The 22219-nt window shown below is 39.0% G+C and overlaps 1 protein-coding gene across 4 annotated transcripts in view; it reads left to right on the top strand.

Moving 5' to 3' along the window:
- The first annotated feature begins 8251 nt into the window (after nt 1-8251).
- Nucleotides 8252-22219, top strand: part of CHD1 (chromodomain helicase DNA binding protein 1) — a 72239-nt gene continuing 58271 nt past the window's right edge. The window contains exons 1-2 of one of the 4 annotated variants that reach the window (XM_035014950.1): nt 8252-8530; nt 10590-10785. In XM_035014950.1, coding sequence (XP_034870841.1) covers nt 10733-10785 — 53 coding nt within the window. In that variant the 5' untranslated portion in view covers nt 8252-8530; nt 10590-10732. Of the gene's footprint in view, nt 8531-9177; nt 9196-9270; nt 10786-22219 lie in introns of those variants that run through there. The other 3 variants (XM_035014952.1, XM_035014953.1, XM_035014951.1) reach the window with 3 other exon arrangements.

Raw genomic sequence — 22219 nt, 5'->3', positions numbered from 1 at the left:
TACACAGTAAAGTCAACAAAACTGAAATGTTCAGTTCAAACTTTTTCATATGTATATGCTCATATAACCAGCCAGATGAAGATGTGGAAGGACATTTCCATCATTTCATCATTTATGCCCCATCGAATACCCATGCCCTGAGAGGTTACTATCCTTTTATCATCACAAATTAGCTTTGTTTGTTCTTAAATTTTATATAAATGGAATTATACAATATGAATTCTTCTGTGTCTATTTCACTCGACACAATACCTCTGAGATCTATCCATGTTATTGTGTAGCAATCTATTCTTTTTAATTGATGGGTATTATTTCATTATATGGATATATTTCACTTTATTCCAGTTTGAGGCCATAATGAATCAAACTGCGATGAACTTTTGTATATGAGACTTTCAGCAGAAACCTTCATTAATTTATCGAGATAGAAGTTGCTGATATAGGGTAGGCATAAGTTCAGCTATAATAGATACTGCCATCGATTTTTCAATCCAATTTACACTTCCACCAGCAATAAGAGTTTCAGTTACACTATATTTTCTTTTAAACAAGGACAATGGGGCACCTGGGTGGCTCAGTTGGTTAAGTGACTGCCTTCGGCTCAGGTCATGATCCCATGGTCCTGGGATCGAGCCCCGCATTGGGCTCCCTGCTCTGAGGGAGGCCTGCTTCTCCCTCTCCCACTCCCCCTGCTTGTGTTCCCTCTCTTGCTGTCTCTGTCAATTAAATAAATATTTTAAACAAGGAAAATAACATAATCAGTCTATGGTGCTAGTTATATTTCTTTGTTCTGCAAATGTGTTTTGAGGTTCTTTTGTTGCTAATTATAAATAAGTTTGAGCTTAGGCTAAGTTATTGGGTAGAGTAGATCCTCCTTCATTAGCACCCTTACCAAACCACAACTCTACCCATTAAGATTTCACTAAAAAAACTACTTAGCTTGCCGTTCTTTATAGCAGGGTTTCTCAACAATGGCACTATTGTCATTTGGAGCCAGATAACTCTTTGTTGTTGGGGCTGTCTGGTGCATTGTAGGATCTTTAGCAGTACCCCTGGCCTCTACCCATTATATGTCAGCAGCACCTGCCATTCATTGTGACAACCAAAAATGTTTTCAGATATTGCCAAATGTCACCTGTGGGGCAAAATCTTCCCTTGCCCCATTAATAACCACTATTATAAAAAATAAGTGTCCTGGACTCTCCACACTCTATCTAAACTGTTTTGAGTCAATGCAATATTAATACAATGATGCCCATAGTTTTCCAGTGCTATAGCACAGAATCATCTTTAAGAAAAGGTGAGCTTTTAAAGAATGCATGTAAGTCAAACAGAGAAAGACATGTATCATATGATCTCACTGATATGAGGAATTCTTAATTGCAGGAAACAAACTGAGGGTTGCTGGAGTGGGGGGTGGGGTGGGAGGGATGGGGTGACTGGGTGATAGACACTGGGGAGGGTAGGTGCTCTGGTAAGCGCTGTGAATTGTGCAAGACTGTTGAATCTCAGATCTGTACCTCTGAAACAAATAATGCAATATATGTTAAGAAAAAAAAAAAGAAGAAGAAGAAGGTAGCGGGAGGGGAAGAATGAAGCGGGGGAAATCGGAGGGGTAGACGAACCATGAGAGACGATGGACTCTGAAAAACAAACTGAGGGTTCTAGAGGGGAGGGGGATGGGAGGATGGGTTAGCCTGGTGGTGGGTATTGAGGAGGGCACATTCTGCATGGAGCACTGGGTGTTATGCACAAACAATGAATCATGGAACACTTCATCTAAAACTAATGATGTAATGTATGGGGATTAACATAAGAATAAAAAAAAAAGACCATCACACTGAGGAAAAAAAAAAAAAAAAGAATGCATAGGCCAAGGACCCATCTTAAAACAATGGAATGCAATCTCTTGAGGTAGGGCTTGAACATTTTTATGGCAAAGCTACCCAAAATTTAATTCTAAATTTTGGCACAGTTGAGAACTTCTTAACATATTACTCTTCCCAGGAGTATATGCTTTAAAATAGATTTCTACCAACAATTTTTCAAACATTAGTAGAATATGAGGCATACATAAATTTGGGGAATAGAAAGCTCACAGAAACTCTCAAATCATACCGATGACCACCTGGGGCCCATAACTATAAATAGTGGTATCTAGTGTTTAGTTCCTGATTGAAAAAATTATTTTTTTTCCTAAATCAGACTTTTAATGTATTTCCTTTTCTGAATGATTGTTAATCCTTCCAGCTATCGTTAATCCTTTCAGCTAATTATTGCTAACTCTTCTCTAATCAACCTCTCTCTCAAAAGGACGTTTCTCATTGTTTTTGAAACACCTGAAGTCTTTCACCTAAACAAATAAAAATCCACAACCCTTCCCCCAACAATTCATATTCCCTCCCAAGTCAAAGTCAATGATTTTAGACCCAATGATTCATTTAACACATTCCACTCCAATCTGACTTCTGGCCCTACTATTCCAACAAAATAGTTCTAAGGTAACAGATGTTCATCATGTCACTAAATCCAGTGGATATGCTGACTTTATTTCACATGATTCTCAATAGTGTTATACACTATTCACCACTCCTTCCTTGAAGTACTTATGCCTTTGTTATACGGATTCAACCCCATATGAAGGGGGTTATCCATTCCACAACACACTTGACATCTGCAACTCCTTATCCAGCTCATCTTCTTCCACCTAGCCAAAAATTAATTCAAGTTCTTGACTGTGTACTCCTAGACTGTCTTTCAAATTTATTTCATGTATACTCCAGACTTTAATTTCTCCCCACACACTTAACAGTTTTTATTCAGTCCATCTCCCTTCTCAGCTCCAGACTTCTATACCAGACTCTTAAATGACTCAAAGGTGTCAGAAACTCAGTAAGTGCCAAATTTATGATCTTCACACCTACCCATCTCCAAATATATTACCATTGAAATGAATGCTATTACCATTCAGTTCTATTCCATTCCATTGTATGTACAGCTTCCCTCCTCCTCCTAATCCTGAATCCAAGTGCATCAACAAACCCTGTGGACATTTCCTTCCAAAACTACTCTCTCTTCCATAACACTACCCTGGTCCATCAAGTTATTTATCTTTTAGCCTAATTCACTTAAGAATATTGTTTTCTTTGACATGCCACTAATTTTGGCTAAATTTTCCAATTTGCAAATCCTTCATTACCACAGTTTAAAATCCTTCAAAGGTTTCCCTTTGTTCCAAGAAAAGAACCCACTCAATTTTTTTTTTTTTTTAAGATTTTATTTATTTATTTGAGACAGAGCATGAGAGGGAGGAGGGTCAGAGGGAGAAGCAGACTCCCTGCCGAGCAGGGAGCCTGATGCGGGACTCGATCCCGGGACTCCAGGATCATGACCTGAGCCGAAGGCAGTCGCTTAACCAACTGAGCCACCCAGGCACCCCAGAACCCACTCAATTTTTATTACTTATTATTTTTTTAGAGAGGAGAGTGGGGAGGGGCAGAGGGAGAGAGAGAATCCCAAGCGGCTCCATGCCTAGCATGGAACCTGATCTCACAACCCTGAAACCATGACCTGAGCTGGTATCAAAAGTTGGACGCTTAACTGACTGAGCCACTGAGGTGCCCCAAACCCACTTCTTTACCTGGCTTTGGGACCTGAAGAGCCTGGCTCCTATGCAGCTTCATCTTCCTCAATTCTGTCTGCTCCAGCAGTACTATGCTCCTTGTAATCCAAACCAGAGTACCTCTGAAAGTAAAAAATGCCTATCCTTGGCAAACTGGATTGTAAGTTGACCCCATCTCTCTGGCCCAGAATTTTTGCCCATCTTATTTCTTTTACCTGGAAAGCTCTTTACCTCTCTTTTGCTTTTCTACTCCATATTAATGCTTCAGTTCTCCAATAATGTCACTTCCTTTGGAGCCTTTTTTTTTTAAGATTTATTTTAGAGAGACAGAGAGCTTGTGAGAGAGCACATGAGTGGGAGGGGGGGAGGGAGAGAATCTCAAGTAGACTCCGTGCTGAGCATGCAGCCTGACAGAGGACTTGATCCTAGGACCCGTAAAATCATGACCTGAACTGAAACCAAGAGTCAGACACTCAACCGACTGAGCCACCCAGGCACCCCTGGAGACTCTTCTGACTAGGGCTCTCCATTATGAATTCTCATGTGATTGATTCTTCATACCATTTTTCTCAGTTATGATTTTGCAGTATGATGGTTTCCTCTATTAGACTTTAACTCTTGAAAGTATCTGTTTTTGCTCTATTATAATCCCCCCACAATCACCCCCACCCTAGCAAAAAGTCTGGTATGCAATTTTTCGAATAAATGTCAACAATAGTGCACTGGGGATACAGAGAGTCCCACTCAAGGGGCTCACAGTGTAGTATGGAAACAAATGCTTTATTACAATACAAAGACATGCTGCACTTACAGAATACACAATTTGATGTCCTAAAAGGGAGGTGGAGAGCTGCCTGACATGTCTCATAAGGTGTCTGTACAATTGCATCAGGACATTCAACAATCCTTGATGATTTACTTAAACCTGTAAGAGACTACTTCATAAGATAGATGGACTATATCCATTTACAATTAAAGGTAACTTTCCAATGACCTGAAGAAATGTGTGGCTAGAGTGTTGTGTGTCTCCTAGGAATGATGGGAGGCAACGCTGGGGTCAGATTGTGAAAAGACTAATTAAAATATTATTTATGCAAATTTGTAGTATATTTAAAAATACATATTTAAGGCAGGGGAGTGATTTCATTAGATTTCAAGTCTGAAGGAAGGCACAGGGTGAGCTAGAGGGAAAGAGTAGAGAAATTGGGGCTTATATAAAGTAGTAGAGATTAAGAAAGGGTGAGGAGGGCATACACCAGGTAAAATGAACAGCAACTAAAGGATCTGCAGGAGAGGAATAATACAGCATTAATGCACCAATTTGATATTAGTTAGCTAAACTTACTTTTCTTACTTGTGGGTGCACTTAACTTTGAAATTAAAGGAGGTAGAATCTTTACATACACGTCAATGGTTAGATTTTATATATATAGTTGCCTCTTGGTATAACCTCTAAGAACTTTCCATTTGAAATTTAACTTGTGATTCAAGAATTTATCAGTAAAATCCCCATATACAATGGCCATAAGCAAGGTGAACGAACTGTTGGTGGATATCTGAAAAATCCAGAAAAAAATTTCTAAACACTATCTAGAACCTAAAAATTCTGCTTATCAGAAGAGGAAAGGAAAGGGAGTGTCCAGCATGCATAGTTAGGAAAAAATTTCCTCAGTTACTGACTCCTGCCCCCTGTTCAACACTGGGAACCACAGCTCCTGTCATATAATTTTAATGATTAAAAAAATAGAAAATGTAAATATTCACTATAAGGTGACTTAGAATTTCATGGGTTCTATTTATAAAGGACTTTGTAAATTTTAAGTATATTTGGAAAGCTATTCCTCTGTTTAGGAAGGATCTGGGGGATAATGACATAGGTTTAGATTCTAGGCTACTTTAATACTGTTCTGATTGTTTTAGCAGCTTCTCATACACAAATCCTCTAGGCAACAAGAATATAATTATGGAATTAAAATCCTATCTTGGCATCCAAAACATTCATGAGAAAAGCAAGAGTCATCTTTGTCTTTATGTTGAACATCTCACAATTCTGGGTAAGTGGTTCTCAATCTATCTCCACCTATGGATACCCATCAGTAACTAGTCCTAGCAGAGCATATCAGAATCAAGGTCCCACAATGTGCTGTCCTAGATTTTGTAAACACAATATGCTTCCCAAAGAATATGAAATTTCTCAAATGGGAAATAATAAAGACTTCCTGGTTGACATTAATTTTCAAGGATTTTTGCTAGTCATGTGCTGAGATTATCAACTGTCTATTGTTTTTAGTACCAATAGAGAGAGATAACAACAGTTTGTCCAAACAAAGTGAAACTAAAAATTTAACTGTGCAGATAACAAATGGTCAAAAAAATACTCTTGCCTTATTAATCAAATAACTTTTAAAAAACTTAACTGGCAGGACTGTTCCCATTTTCCACAAATAGCTTGTATTTCTCCACATTCTCAACAGTAATTCTAAAATTCTGTGGAGTCATAAAGTATATTATGATATTACCAGAAATATAAATCTCAAAGGTTCAGTATTTTGTTACAAATTTATTAAGACTTATTTTGCAAAAAAAGTGTCTATAGAGTTTATGTGTAGTATGTCACATCCAAATGGCATAGTTTAAAAAGGTTTGTGATGTGCTTTCAGAAAACATATATATAATTCATACAATTTTTTGTAAGATAATGATAAAATGTAGTACAGATATAATTCAAGTCTTTATTATCCAAATCATTCTTGATTACAAAATTCTTTATCTGCAATGGTTACTGTTTTTCTGGAGCTTTTTCCTTTTACTTACCACTCTAGTAATCCAATAGAAAAATTAGTCTGAGGCACAGGAAGCCCCTATCCTTAAGGCACCTTTATCATATTTTCAAAGCATAACATTAAAAACTAGCAATTAGTTCCTACTTTTAGGGACTTCAGAAATGGGTATTTATTACGACCTTATTCTTCACAACCCAGCATTACAGCTATTTAATAACTAGGAAAAAAGAAAATTTTTAAAAAATGGCTGAGCACAGATCATTTTACAAATTATGCTAGTGTTACGTTTTACTACTTCATGATTAACATTTTTTTTTTCGAGTAGACCATGTGTACTTGTTTGCCTTTCCCTACTTCCCAAAGGTGAATATACCCTTCCATACAATGAACACATATTTGGAACTATGTTTTGAGATCTTTTTGAAGGCTTTAAACCAAACTGTTTCAACAGCTAGTGGACTAAAACACGAGTATTTCCCACAGACGAAAAGAATTATTTTGGGAATGCAGCTACCACATTCAAACTCATTGGGCTTGGAAGGTGGGCCTTTGCACCAAATCCAATCACTGGCGAATAGGATTAGAGTTTTATCATTAACCTCAAGACTGACCAATGGATTGGGGAAAAAAAAAAAAGTATAAAAGAATTTTGATTTAAAAAATGCTTTCAAAAGAGTGAAGCAGGACACCACCGTGCTTGAAAGGTGTTTCCTTCCACACTTGTAAAGGGTTGTAACTTAGGCCCGCAGTTACAGTTATGAAAGAAACCGTCAACTAAATTGCAGCAGGTTAAACCGACACAGTTACTAACGTCCCGGAGTTGCTTTTCTGTTGCGAGTCGGCACCGCACCCTCCACCCCGCCCTCCAGGAAGGGACTTAGAAAGGTAGTAAAAGCTTTTTACTGAACCAGGCAAGGGCTCCCCACAAATGAATCAATCACAGGAGAACAACTCGGTCTCTATTTTTCTCCGTCTCCTCAGGAGCCCCGCCCTTTCGGGGCAGGAGACCCCCGAGAGATCCCGTGTCACAGGTCGCCTAAGCGTAGAAGGCGGCGGGAGGTGACCACAGTTGCCCAACAGTTGGGTTCCCAGGCTGCCTGGTGTGACGCACAGCCCCCTCCCCACCCCTCCGGACAGGCGCTCAGACTGTGCCGAGGGAGCTATGGTTCCAGGCCTGGGCAACCAGACTCCACGCAAGACCTGCTCCCTCGGCTTATCCAACTTGGCCCTCCCGCGCCACTCCGAGCCCCAACGTAGTTTTTAGCGTTTCCCCACCCCCCTGCTTCCCCCGTAGCTTCTCAGTCTCTCCGCCGCGACGTCCTTGCGTAATCATTCCGAGTGACAGTAGCGTCCATACCCGCACGGAGCGAGCCTGCAGCTCCCACTTCCCGGAATTCAATTCCCGGCCACTAAGAGAGGGCGCCCGAGCAAGGACCAGCGGCCCACGGCCGTGGCCAGAGTCCGGCGGCCTCCGCGCGGCCAGCGTGCGCGCTCCCATTCATGCGCGTGCGCGCATTCACTCTTCGCCCTCCTCAGCACCAATAGCTTTCCTTCTACAGCCCACGACTCCACAGCGTAGCCCCTCCCACCGCCCGCGCGCCAGCCGGAGGTGTTCGGCGTGCGCGCGCTCGTTCGCCCGCCGGCCCGCCTCGCGCCCAGTGGGGAAGGGGAGTGAGCAGAGGAGCTTACGTCGCGCGGGAGGCGGAGGCGACGGCGACCTCGGTGGTGGCGGCGGCGGCTACGACGGAGACGGTTGCGCTCGCTCTCTCGGCGTCATGGCGGCTGCCGGGAGCCGATAAGCGGCGGGAGCGGGAGCGCGCGCGTGGCCGCGGCGACGACGACGGCTCGTTACTTCTCGCTTTTGCTGCCTTCGCCGTTGGTGCTTCAATAATGAATTGATTGTTGGGTCCGCTCCGCAGGGGATCGCGCATTGGTGCCGCGGCCCGGGGCTTCCCCTTCCCCTCCGCGTCCTTCCCCTTCCCCCTCCTTCTCACGGACTCCTGCTTACCCCGAGGCGCCCGGAGCCCGAGGACTCACTCGGCGGCAGAGACCGCGGGCCCGGGCGCGGGGGAGGCCGCCGACCCGAGTCGGCTCCCTCCGCCCCGCGAAGCCTGCACGCCCGCCGGTAAGAAAGGGGGCGGCGGGCGGGTCAGGATGTGGCGGGGAGGACGGGAGCCGGCCAGGCGGAGGGCGGGGGCGGCGCGGTGCCCGGGCGGCGGCCCTGCGGCCGAGCGCCGGGCGAAGGCCGGGACGTCTCTGTGAAGGCCGGCAGGGGCTGACGGGCTCGGTGCACAGGGGGCGTGTGAGTGGCGAGCGCAGGCCGGCGCCGAGGAGCGCATCCTCGCGCCGGACGGGCGGGCAGCTGGGCAGTCGAGCCCGGGCCTCCTCGGCTTGGGGCTGGCGGGGCCGCGAGGGGAGAGCGGTGAGGGGAGAGCGGCGAGCACTTGCCGGGTGCTTTGGTCCCGCCGCGACCCGGACTCCCAGCACGTGGGGAGCGGCGGGGAGGGGGAGGGGGCGGCGGCCCGGGCGAGCCCGGGAGGGCGCGGGGCGGGTCTGCGGGAAGTTTGAGGCGGGAAGAGAGACCCGGGGACCGGGATGAAGGCCCGGAGAGGGACGGGGTTGGAGGGGGGGATGGTGAGCGTCTGGTTGGGAGGCTGATTGGAGCCAAGCTGCAAAGTATGGATGAGGGAGGAGGAAGGTTTCCAACCTCCTTTCGAGTACCGCTTTGAAAACTTAGCAGGAGCGAAGCAACTGTTAAAAGACGGGCGCAGAAAAGGAAGATTCAAAGAGGTATAGCGACTTAGGGAAGAGTCATTGTTAAGACGCGTGAAAGGCAGGAGAGAGCTGCGTGCGCCTGGAGCTTCAGAATTTACGGTTGTGAGAAGGTTTTCAGAAAGAGGACTTGGAAAAGGAAGTTACAGTGTACGGAGAAAGCCATTTTGAGGGGCGAAAAGGAGTGAAAAGGAAAGAACGAAGAGAGTTGTGAACTTTCTCGGTAAAGAGAGACTTTGGGCAAGAGAGGCAGTTTGTTAGAGTACCTGGATTTTTAAGACATCATTGTTTAATAGTAAAGCTCTTTGATTAGTTGGAATTAATATTTAACGTTGAGACTAAATGTTGCGTGGAATAGTTACTTTTTGGATGACCATTTCTTGGAAAGAGTCTACTGGACTGTAGTCTCGAGAATTAAAATAACCGATCAAGATGCAGAGTTTACTATGATTGGGTTGGCAACAGCGTATTTCCCCCCTCTTTTTTGTGGAGTGGAAATAATCGTAGGAGTAAATTCTCTTTGCTGAGGTCGGCGGACAGCTCTGCTCTCAGTCGCCTGTCTCGGTACTTTCTGGCTGGGGAAGGATCTGACGTCTCCTTCCCCCGCTTCTTCCTCTCCCTCCCCTGCCAGAGATCTCCTTTGTTTATTCGTGGATGGCTTGTAGGTGACTCTCCAGTGTTGGGCTGAAATCTTGAAGGGTGGAAATGCTGTGTCTTGGCTCATGATTTCTACCCCAAGCCCATGTCTTAATTAATCCTACTGTATATTCTATTACCTTTTTTTTTTTTTTTTAATGGAACCTCTGCAAGTCCGAACTGGATAAATACTATTTAAATTTTATCACTCCACTCTCGGTTTACCTGCGAAAGAGTACATTTGTTTTGACCTATACATTTTTCGCTGAAATTGTATGATACACTTTTATTCTGTCCTCATGTGAGCATTTTCAAAACTTTCCCTCACTCAGTTATATGAAGTTCTGGGTAATAGGAATTAGTGCTTGATTAAAGGTAATGTTTTTTTCCCCTTCATTTGTTTGACCAAGTTTCTAATAAGACTTTTTCTGTTCTTGAGTTATATATATGTATATGTTACATACTACCACTTTGCTTTATCTGTTTCTGTATAATGCGTATATATGTGTATTGCTACACAGTTGCAGTTTAAAAGTTTTATCACTCCACAAATATTTTAATTTCTTCTGTCAAAAATAAGCAGTAGTGCTAAATTCTAGTAAGTAGTCAGGAATGTAGTTAATAGAAGCCTAAGTATTTTGAGTGAAAGACCGCTAACCCTTCCTTACCATCTCTAATTTAATTGGCCTAGGTAGATTTGTATGAGTTCTAAATAGACTTAACTCATCTTTTCCTGGATAGGAAATTTTCTTACTTTCTCAATATATTTTCTTTAGGTGAATCAAAAAGGGCCCAGGAAGCCTGTGAATGTTGGAGAAAATTCATCTGTGAATTTTTGATGTTTAAGGAGTTCGTATTTGTATTCATCTTTTAAACTGGGAAGATTTATATTTTATTTTAAAACCTCTTGATATTTACAATGAATGGACACAGTGATGAAGAAAGTGTTAGAAACAGTAGTGGAGAATCAAGGTAAGCACTTTATTATCAAGTATTTATTATGAAGAAAATGTAAAACTTGAATGACTCTTTAGTTTTCTTAGTAGGTGGCAGAGTTTTCAGATCAGATTCTTCCTCTTAGTTATCCAAACAGTAATAAAAAGTTTCTGATACATGAAGTTTTGTTGGTAATACAGGTTTAATTTTTTCCATTGAGATAAAGATGAATTTAAATATGGAAAGTTTAGGTGACTTAAATCTCTTTGGAGGTTTATATTGTTTGGGTCAATTATTGAAACTAAAGCAAGTAAAAAGAGACCTTTAAATTGCTTTGACTGTTAGTTCACTCTCCAAATAAAGGCAATAAGGAGTTCTTTACTCACCTTTTTCTGGCATTTTGTCTTTTATCCCTTTCCTGTCCAGTGTAGTAGCCACTAACCACATGTGGTTATTTAAACTATTTAAAATTACAAAATATTCAAAATGCAATTAGTCACACTTGACGCATTTCGAGCGCTGAAAGCCATGTGTGATTAATGGCTACCATGATGTGTAGCACAGATAGAAAACATTTCTGTCATTGCAAAAGTTCTTTTGGACAACGCTGATCTGGACATTTGTTAAAATATTGCTGCAACCCTTTTTTCCCCCCAATTTTCTTTTTAAATTTCAGTTTTAATTATATATGAATGAGTTACTTGGGCCATGTCTTTGCAAAGAAGATAGAGTTAATGGGAATAAGCCATATTAAGCTGTTTTATTGTGTAAGAAACCTCTTTAAATACAAAGACTCTTTAAATTCTTCTCTAACCCCAAATTTTGAGTTACCTGCACATTGATGGAATCCATGTCGTTATATATACACTTATCAGTAGAGATCAGGAATGTGAGCATCAGAGTCAGACTGACTGATTACTTTTTCCAGTTCTACTTTTTATTAGTTGTGTAAATTAGGGCAAATTACTTTACCTCTGAGGTTTTGTCTTTTTCACTTATAGAACATGAATTACAGTGTTATTTATCTTATTTAAAGTTGGGAATAGTGAGGTGTTATGTGGAAAGGGCTTAAAATAGTTCCTGATATAATAAGCACTCACTATTTGCTTATTATAATTAGCATCATGTTTTATGTACCATAGGATACTACATAACTGGAACATTAATTACAGTGGTAGAGAAATGTGATGGACAAGAAACAGGAAAGTTTTGGCAGTTGGGAGCGTTTCAGAAAAAATGTTGGATAGAGAAGGAAGCAGTGTTATAAGTATTTGACTTGAAACTTGGTATTTTCTGGTCATGCTAGGTGTACTTTATCAGCTTTCACAGGCAGACTGTTTGGATAACAAGAACACAGAAAGGAGCAGTTATGGAAAGCAGCATTATTTAGTTGAACAGGTATTGGTCTAAACATTACAAAACCTGAGTTGACACTCTTCTTTAACTAGTTCTTTGAATGATCGTCTCAACTTTAAAAAAAAAATTGAACTGAATGGTTTTGAAGTTTCATCCCACCACTTAATTTACAAAGTATAATAAGGTTTCAGACAATAGAGTTCAAGAATCAACAGAGTTGAGAGGCTAAATTGGAGGAGTTTTGAATCTCATATTTGATTCAAATCTCTACAGGTACATTGACTATAGTAAGTGATTAGAAGAGTCACATTGTTCACATTCTTTTGTTAGTGAACAATGAAATGGTTAATAGGTAGAAATATCTAGAGGAAACACAGGAACTAAATTACTCACAAAATAGGAAATAAGACTCTTGAGAGTAAATCCTCTAGTTGAGTGTTCAGAGAGGTTATGTGCTGTTACATTCTGAGCCCTTACTTGTTCCAATGATGTTTTATGTATTTTGCTGCCGTATCTAAAGGGGAGTAATAAGATAGATTTGGTAGTATAAGTGAAAAAAGTTAAACCCTGTGAAATCAGATTTACTTAAAGAAATCTTTTACAGTGCATATTTATGAAATAATTGCAAATCATATTCCCTAATTATTGTGAGTTATTATTTCAACTATACAGGTTTTACATGCTTCTGAGAAGTGTGGTTGTCAAGTTATCTTGTTCTTGCAACTGCCTTGGTGTTTATCAGGAGGGAGACCTGCTTCTCATCTGCTTTCATTTTCTTCCTTACTGCTGTTACGCTGTCCTTTTCCTTTGCTCTCTACTGTTATTGTTACCAACCCTCAGCCACCATTCTCCCCAGCACCCCGCCCCCCCAAAAAGCTTTCATACCAAGGCAGTACAGAGAAAGGAGATTGTGCTTAAGGACATGAACTTATAGGTAGGGGGATTTTCTTGCCAAAAAAACCCACTTCTAGTAACTATGAATATTAATATAGAGTGAAGAGAGGAGAGATATGCTCTGCTTTTAAAATTGATAATATAAATAGTTTTTAAAGTAAAACTTGATTTTTATTGGGTAGAATTTTTAAATGGATTTTTCTTTTAGATTTTCTTCCTTTGTGGAAATTCCATTATGAAATGAAATAAAATCAAGTAAGAAGTCATTTGATATTTTTGGTTGGTATAATTAGTATAATTTTATACTAAAAAATGTTCTTTGATTCTTTCCATGTGGAAAGTTGTCTATGACCATTGAGTGAAAGGAGGAAGAATACACAGGAAGATGTCTCTTTAGTTATGCTATAACTGACAATTTTGAAACTTATTTACTAAGAAATGTGGGTCAGGATGCACCTGCACATCAGTTTAAACTCAGCACAAAGTTTATTATATAACTGAAGTTAAGCTTTCTAAAGATGCTTTTGGAAGATTTTAAAATACTGATTCCCGGCTGTGGATTTGAGAAAAAACAAAAACATCAAGTTTTCCAAATCCTGGTTAGACTTTTTATTTTAAAGTTCTCTTGAATGATGATTTAATCCAGGAATAGATTTGTGGATGAAGACCAGAAATACATAGTCACATTTGCTAATTTTTGGGTGATTAGTACATGCTTAATGTTCAGAACAATTTCTCTCCTTGCCTGCAGATTAAATTTTTAATCTAAAATTGTACACGTAAATTTGATAATTTATTTGAGTCACTTTAATTAGTATCTACATATGATGCTCTTGAAAAATTTTTAGAGTGAGGGAAATTGTTTGTGATGTGCTACAATGGTCTTAACCATTTATAGTTAGTATGTGGCTGGCAGTTGAGCTTTATTAACCTGATTCTTAGAATTCTTTTGTTTCATTATTGCTTTTCATAGCGTTAACAATGCTTGATTTAATATATTTAATATATGTTTTAAATATATATGTGTGTAAATTTTATATTTATTTAGAAGAACTCTGTGTCACACAAATTTCCTTGGTTTATAGAGAATATTTTTGTTAATGTTATATACTTCAAAAATCTTTGGATCTGAACTTTTAAAATGTTTCGTGTAAGTAATGAGTAGGAAATATGATCAGTGGAAATGTTCTAAATGAAAATATCCTTTTATAGAAATTCAGCATCTTTAAAAGGCTTTGAGAAGTCTAGTCTAAAGGACCTGTTAAATTTAAGGAATACCAAGTCAAAGTTAATTTGAACACAGTCCATGTTTCTTTACCATATATTTATTTGTTAATGTCTTGTTGAAAACTACTATGGTACACCAATTTTGGCAATTTTGTGTTTATGTACACAACACATACCAGAAAGATTTGTTGTCATCCAAATCATTTTTTTTCACTAAGTAAATTTGAATAATTTTTAAAGGCAATACCAGTTAAAATGGTATTTTCTAAGCTTACTTTGCAGTTATCTCAGAGTTTTAAAGTCAATTCATTCTTAAATTTCAAACGTTTGTGCTAAGAAACATTTTAAGAAAGGCAGGAAAACATGAAATCATAAAGTCAGAATAGCTAGAAATCATTGAGTTAAGGAAACTGGTTTAAATTTTTCCATGATGTCATTATTTGCGGGAAGTATGGCTCTTTTACGCCATTTTCTGTTAATCCCTGTTTTTCAGCTCTATATGTACTTTTTTCATTTATTCCTATTAGTTTTTTCTTTTCTCAAATATCCTATACACGATCCTAGATGATCTGAGATTAAGTACCATTTCTTAACATTTTGAAAATTGAATAAACTGTTAAGCAGGAGCTTTAGTAATAGGTTACTCTCTCTCCAAATGCAATTTACTGAATTAAAATTTTCATAGTATTTCCTAGGATTGTGATTAATCTAGATTACTGTAGAGTATTTAGACTTTCAACTGGTAAGGATAAGAGAATTGTATATGATTTGACTTTCAAATACATTACTTTTATCTACATAGGCATGAGATAATGTGGATGCAAATGTTAATGGGTAATTGCCCCTTTTTTATACTGCTTAAGTAGTTATTTATTTAAGATCTTGGTGACTGGTTACATCTGGTATGGTTCTATGTTTAAAAATAAAGAGTATTTCTTTGCAGGGAAGAGATAAAGAATAAATAGAAAAAACTTTATCTTTCTTACAGAAAATTTTAAAAAATGTATAAGTAGAAAAGTTAAAGCTGCAGTTGTGGTTCTTGGAGCTTGTTGGAAATGTACAGCCTTGGGCCCCACCTCAATCCCTCTGAATTAAAATCTTGATTTTAACAAGATTTCCAAGTGATTTGTGTTCATGTTAAATTCCTGTGCGTGTGTGTATATATATCTACACACACACACACACACACAGAGGGAGCTGTTTGCCTGGAGTCATTCAGCACCTTGCCGCTTTTTTTGTTGTTGTTGTTACTGATACTGTTATTTTTTTTTTCTGGGAACCCCCAAAGGGTGGTGTCATGGCCCATGCCAGCAAGAGATTGAGTACATTTCATTTCTCTTGAAATGATGATAATGTGGCATGCAGAGCTCTTACTCTGACTGAACCAGACATGGTATACAGAGTGTACAGAGTATTACATGAATTTATCATAGTTTATCCTCATAAAACTCCTGTGATGTATGCAGTATTATGATTCCTACTCTCCAGAAGGGGAAACTACTAACTGAATTCCACACTTTACTTGGATTTCATTGGTTTTTCTATTAATGCCACTTCTGTTCCAGGGTTCAATCTAGGGTTCCATGTTGCATTTAGTTGCATTTAGTTGTCAGCTCTCTGCAGTATCCTCTGGTCCGTGAAAGTTTCTGTCTTCGCTTGGTTTCCTTAGGTCTTGAAGCGCTGGCCAGGTAGCCTATAGAATATCCCCCAGCTGGGATTTATCTGATGTTTAAGATAAACTGGGGTTATCAGTTTTTGGAAAGAATATGACAGAGATGAAGTGCTCTTCTAGTCACATAAATGGAAAGGGTAATATCCACATGATATTACTGATACTAACCTTCATCACTTAGCCATTTTAAGTTACTGCTTTTTTCTTCTCATACTGTATTCTTTGGAAGCAAGTCACTATGTCTATCCCTCTTGCAAATGGTTGGGGGGAAGGTTGGAATTAAGTTCTGTCTCCTGCTAGGAGAGAGTACCTACATATATTAAGTGGAATTCCTCTGTAAAGAAGTCTTTTCTCCTCCATTTATTCAATCATTCATTTATATAAGCCTGGACTTACGTATATGAATTTTATACTTTGGGTTATAATCCAGTAAGTTATTTATTTTGTTGCTCAAATTGTTTTAGCCTTGCCCATCAAGTGCTATCTTTCAAGTTGGCCTCTGTATCCTTTTTACGTACTCCTCTATCTTTTTGCCCTAGAATCAGCCATTTCTCCAAAGAGCTCTGGATCCTTTTATTGGAAAAAAGGGTATTAGAAACCAAGGTTTGGGTGCTGGGTATGCTTGTTGCTACCCAGGTATCACTGCTTCTAGGTCCTCGCAGTGGAAAAAGCGGACAGAGCTAGGTAGAATATGCATATATACTAAACCAAGTATATCTACATATCTCTAGTTTGGGTATCTATTAGTATGCATATTAAGGTAGACATGAGTTCGTATTGATGTCTAATTCTGTACTACAGGATTCATCCTAATTTTCCTCTCTTGCTCCTTTATAACTTCAATCTCCTTCAGAGAGAAACTTGGCTCATACCATCCACCATCCCATCATGCACTTCAAGGTCAGATACAGGTAAAGGAGTTTTAGAATTTTTAGGTCAAACTCCCAAAAGAAACAAATTTATCAACTAGAATACAATGTTTATGTACAGTATACAGTTCGTATTATATTTAGCCTTACAGATTCTAGTCAAAACACTGTTTTCTAAAGTTACTAAATTTAGCTTCTTCCTCGCACCCTCTTCAGTGTGGTTGTCATAAATTTGTAATAAAGTTAGATTCATTTGGCACAGTTTGCATTTCATTCTGTGTTCCTCAGTCACAGGTTGATCTTTTAAAGTTGCATGTATTATATTTTCTCTGTGATGTACAGTTTCATGTGTTTTGACAAATGCACAGAATCATTTATCCTCTATTGCATTACTGTGCAGAATGATTCCTTCACCTTAAAATTTCCCGTCTTTGTCCCAGATCTGCCGAATCAGAATTTTCATTTTAACAAGATTCCCAGGAGATTTGTATGCATATTACATTCATATGCATATAGGAGAAGCTGTTCACCTGGAATTATTCAATATCTTGCCATGTTAATGAAGAAAGATTATTATGATTTAGAGCAATAGCTAGTTTTTGACACACCCATCAGGTTAAGTAAGTATACTCAAATTCATGGAACCATGTAGGTAAACAAATGAGGTGAAAGAAAATGGAATTGGGCAAAGTACTGGAGTAATGTAATGGGCTATATCGAAAGTTTTCATGGAGCTCTTTAATTTTTGTAACCTTAATGGTAAGAAATGATTTAGTTTGGAAAGAAAGGAAGAACAAATAGTATATATTCAGAAGTGGGATGGAGAGGAAGGTTTTTACAGAGTCATAGGCCCCCAATAAAGAAGTGCAAGTTCCCTAATAAAGAATGTGGTGGAGATGCTGGCTTTGCAGTTCTTTAGTCTGATGTTTATTCAGTGTTATGCTGAAATTATTGTATGGTTTAGTCCCAAGTGAAGGAAGGAGTTTAAAAAGGGAAGGATACCTGAATAAATGCAATATGTGTTGAGAGAATAATACTCATATAAATGGACTGGTCAGAACCACTGGTTTAAAGAGATACTCTAGAAATTTATTGTACCAGATTCAAGTTCTTACGTATGAATGGCTGAGAAAATTGCTGTTTATAGTTAAGGGTATCTTATCTGTCATTGTGATATGAGGTGACTGCTTAGTCAAAAGTCAACTTTAAGTAAATGTTAAACTGCATTTGAGAGTTCTTTGCTGTGGATAGATTGATATCTAAGTTATCATTGAGAATAAAGTACAGAGACATGGTAAGTTCGCCTAAACAGTTCTGGCTTCTGGCAGCCATTGTCTATACAGCACAAAAATAGTGGCAGCTCTTAATGAGGAACCATTCATGTTATCTATTTCACAACTCTCATTGCTGCTTTCAGAAGTACAGGTCTCTGTCTTCAGATACTTAATTTAGATAATTGAGCAACTACTTTGTGGTAGGTTGTATGAGATATTAAAATTGGAGATTCTCCTATGAGGCTTATAGTGAAGAAACTGAATTTAAGTATTTGTAGTATCAAGTGGTTATAGTTAATACAAAGAGGTAATAGCGTGCAGCCGTTCAAAGGTGGGAGACAGAGAAGTTTGATCATATGGCAAATAGTTTCTCTATCAAGCCCAGTGTCAGAATGAGGTTTGTTGTTGTTTTTAAAAGAAATGTGTAAAACCCTGGTGATCTTAGATTTTCTACATGTTAAAAGTTCTGATAATGTGGCTTTTATGATGGTGAGGTATTTTGACAGGCTTAAGCAAAAAGCAGATTAACTTTTATACTCAGGAAAATGATGTTAGATGGCAGTAAATACTGTGCTGAAGAGCTGTTAATGTGAAGCAATGGGGCCATTGGACAAGAGTGGAGTTACAGTCTAAATTCCTTGAAAGGAGAATATTGTTTTTGTGCTTGAAGTAGATTGTAGTATGATTATTGCCATTTGATGCAACTACTACAGTATTCCCATTTCTCACTGAGTAAATCTTGCATTTATAAAAGGAGGATGTTTGATCTAAAAGAAAGTTTTTTTTTTAAAGATTCTATTTATTTATTTGACAGAGAGAGAGATAGTAAGAGCAGGAACACAAGCCGGGGAAGTGGGAGAGGGAGAAGCAGGCTTCCCGCCGAGCAGGGAGCTCGAGGGATCCCAGCACCCTGGGATCATGACCCCAGCTGAAGGCAGACGCTTAATGACTGAGCCACCCAGGAACCCCTGAAAGGAAATTTTACAAGAAAAGAATTACAGTTGTATATGAGTACGAAAAATGTAAATAATCTCTTTATTCCAGTTTTAGCCTGTATTTTATACCAAAGGATTGACCTAATGTTCAGTAACTTATCTCAGTCATATTATACTACATTGATGATTTCACCTCTTTTTTTTTTTTTTTAATCGAACTGCTCACGGTAATTGGAGGTGGTGGTTATGTGCAGCACCTCCTATGTGTATCTGCAGACTGATGAAATACCAAATTACAAATAACTTTATTAGAAAGTAAAGCATATAGTGCTGGGAACTTAGTTGTTTTGCAACAGTATCCATTAAAATAATAAAAAGCATATACATACTCCAAAAATCTTTTTTAAAACAAATTAATCAAATGGATAATATCTTTAAAATTGAGCTTTTAAATATAGACATTTATTATTAGTGTTAACTTAAAAGTTGTGGATGATAATTTCAAGCATATGCGTAAGTAGTGACAGTAGTAAAATGAACCCTCATGTAGACATCATCTAGCTTCACATTTTATCTCATGGCCAATCTAGTTTAATCTCTAAATCCACCCACTCAGTTATTTTGAAGATTATTTTGAAATACAATTTTTTTTTTTTTAAGATTTTTATTTATTTATTTGTCAGAGAGAGCGAGCAAGTGAGCACAAGCAGGGGGAGCTGCAGGTAGATCCGGCAGAGGGAGAAGCAGGCTCTCTGCTGAGCAAGGAGCCTGATGCGGGACTCGATCCAAGGACCCTGGGATCATGACCTGGGTGGAAGGCAGATGCTTGACTGACTGAGCCACCCAGGTGTCCCTGAAACAATTTCTACATAGGTTAGACTTCTGCATGATAGATAATACTAATGGGGAAAACAAATGTTACCGGTTAAGCTTTGTCTACTTGTTACAATTACAAATTACAGAAATAGAGGAGCACCTGGGTGGCTCAGACAGTTAAACGTCTTGACTCTGGATTTCGGCTCAGGCCATGCTCTCAGGATTGTGAGATCGAGCCCAGTGTTGGGCTCCTCGCTGGGCGCGGTGCCTGCTTAAGATTCTCTCTCTCCCTCTCCCTTTGCCCCTCTCCCCATCTCTCTTTCTCTCTCCTTTTCTCTCTCCCTCTCCTCTCTCCTCCCCATCTAAAAATAACCCAAAATTACAAAATTAGAGATTTGTATTATTAATATTATAACAAATTTTATATGTATTTTATGAAACTAACGTTTAGTGACTTGCAAATGTATATATAGTAACCTTTATTTCTCATCTGATTCTCTGAATGTTTACTAGAGAAACTTGAGTTTACTTTCTACCTCATATTCAACATGTCTAAACCCAAACAGTCATCTTTAAAATTAGTCATGCTAAATGTGACTCTTTCTAGCATCTATTTCTAGCAGTTTTATTCTCATTTAGACAGTTGGAGGCTTTAAGGTGGTAGAAGCATACTGTACTTTGAGTTTATAGTAGCATTTTGATTTGGATTGGTAACTTAGAATGCTAAAAGGAACTGTTGGGTTCCTATTTTGTGCCTCACATAGCAGTGGCATTAGTTGGTTTTCAGAACCATACAGATGGATAGATACATTCCAGATTTTCTCAAACCTTTGATGTTTTTTTGATGGCTTATAATAAAAGATAAGGCGGATAACAGATTTTAAAATATTTTTTAGAGATATATTTGAGAGAGAGCGCACGAGTGGGGGGGGGAGCAATAGGCAGAGGGAGAAGCAGACTTCTTGGTGAGCAAGGAGCCCAACATGGGGCTCCATCCCAGGAACTTGGGATCATAACCTGAGCCAAAGGCAGACAGTTAACCGACTGAGCCACCCAGGCACCCCAACAGATTTTAATACAATGTAATTTTATAGAATTTAAAGGTAGTCCGATCTTAGTTATCATCTAGCTGAACTCTTCTCATTTTTTAAATGACTACTCTAGGGTAATACATTTTAAATAGTAAGTTGCAGTATGTTAAAGTATTAGGATCAGTTTTTTTTTTTTTTTTTTTTTTTTTACTGAAAGAGAATAGTGTAAGCTAGAAGAGAAAATACAGTGTCCCTTTTGTACAGTACTAGTTCATCAAATTTTTATGCCTATGTGTGCATGCGCGTGCATGTGTATACTGCATCATGATATGAAATGTATTATATGTCATAGTCCAAAAAGTTTGAAAGCCAGTGCCTTTGGCCACTAATTCATTTTTTTAGTTTTAAGTATTTTCTCAATACCTACAAATTTCCATATTGTGGGGCGCCTGGGTGGCTCAGTTGGTTAAGCAACTGCCTTCGGCTCAGGTCATGATCCCGGAGTCCCAGGATCGAGTCCCACATCAGGCTCCCTGCTCAGCAGGGAGTCTCCTTCTCCCTCTGACCCTCCTCCCTCTCATGCTCTCTGTCTCTCATTGTCTCGCTCGCAAATAAATAAAATCTTAAAAAAAAAATTTCCATATTGTTTCTCTAGTCCTGTTGAAGTGAATAATGGCTTATAAAAACAACTAAAATGAAGTGCCTGACATATTGAATTCCAGGATGTAGTTAGAAGAGAGATACATGGGGGCACCTGGGTGGCTTACTTGGTTAAGCCTCTGCCTTCGGCTCAGGCCCCACATCTGGCTCCCTGCTCAGCGGGGAGTCTGCTTCTCCCTCTCCTTCTGCCTGCTGCTCCCCCTGCTTGTGCTCTTTCTGTGTCAGATGAATAAACAAAATCTTTTAAAAAAGAGATACATGTATACAAATAATTATAATACTGTGAAGGCATTACTAATAACATATGAGCAAAATATTGTGAACATGTGGGTTGGAACAGTGATGTGCCTGGAGAAATTGGAGAAGGTTACATGAAGAATGTGATAATTTTAAATAATGTTAGAGTGGAAAGTTTTATCTGTTCTTTCAGAGAGGAATCATTCTCCAGAGTGAAAAGTATGGGGAACACTACCAATACTGATCTCTAAAATCACTCCCTCCATAAAGCTGTTTCCCTCACCTCTAGTTCTTTAATCAGGAATCAGTCCATCTTTGTATCTTTGATGCTCATGTTTTACTTTTTCCCATGGTATTTTGTCTCTGCTAGAAATTCTTGCTCAATATTTGTTTGTTGAAGAGATGAGCCAATGAATTCACATTATCCATGTACAGAACTTATTCTTTTAAAATGTTTATTGCATAAACATTATTATAGTATAGAACCAGTTAAGGTATC

Source organism: Mirounga leonina, unplaced genomic scaffold (assembly GCF_011800145.1).
Source record: "Mirounga leonina isolate KUSES-001 unplaced genomic scaffold, KU_Mleo_1.0 Mir_168, whole genome shotgun sequence".
NCBI lineage: Eukaryota > Metazoa > Chordata > Mammalia > Carnivora > Phocidae > Mirounga > Mirounga leonina.
This window is presented reverse-complemented; position numbering and strand designations above follow the sequence as displayed.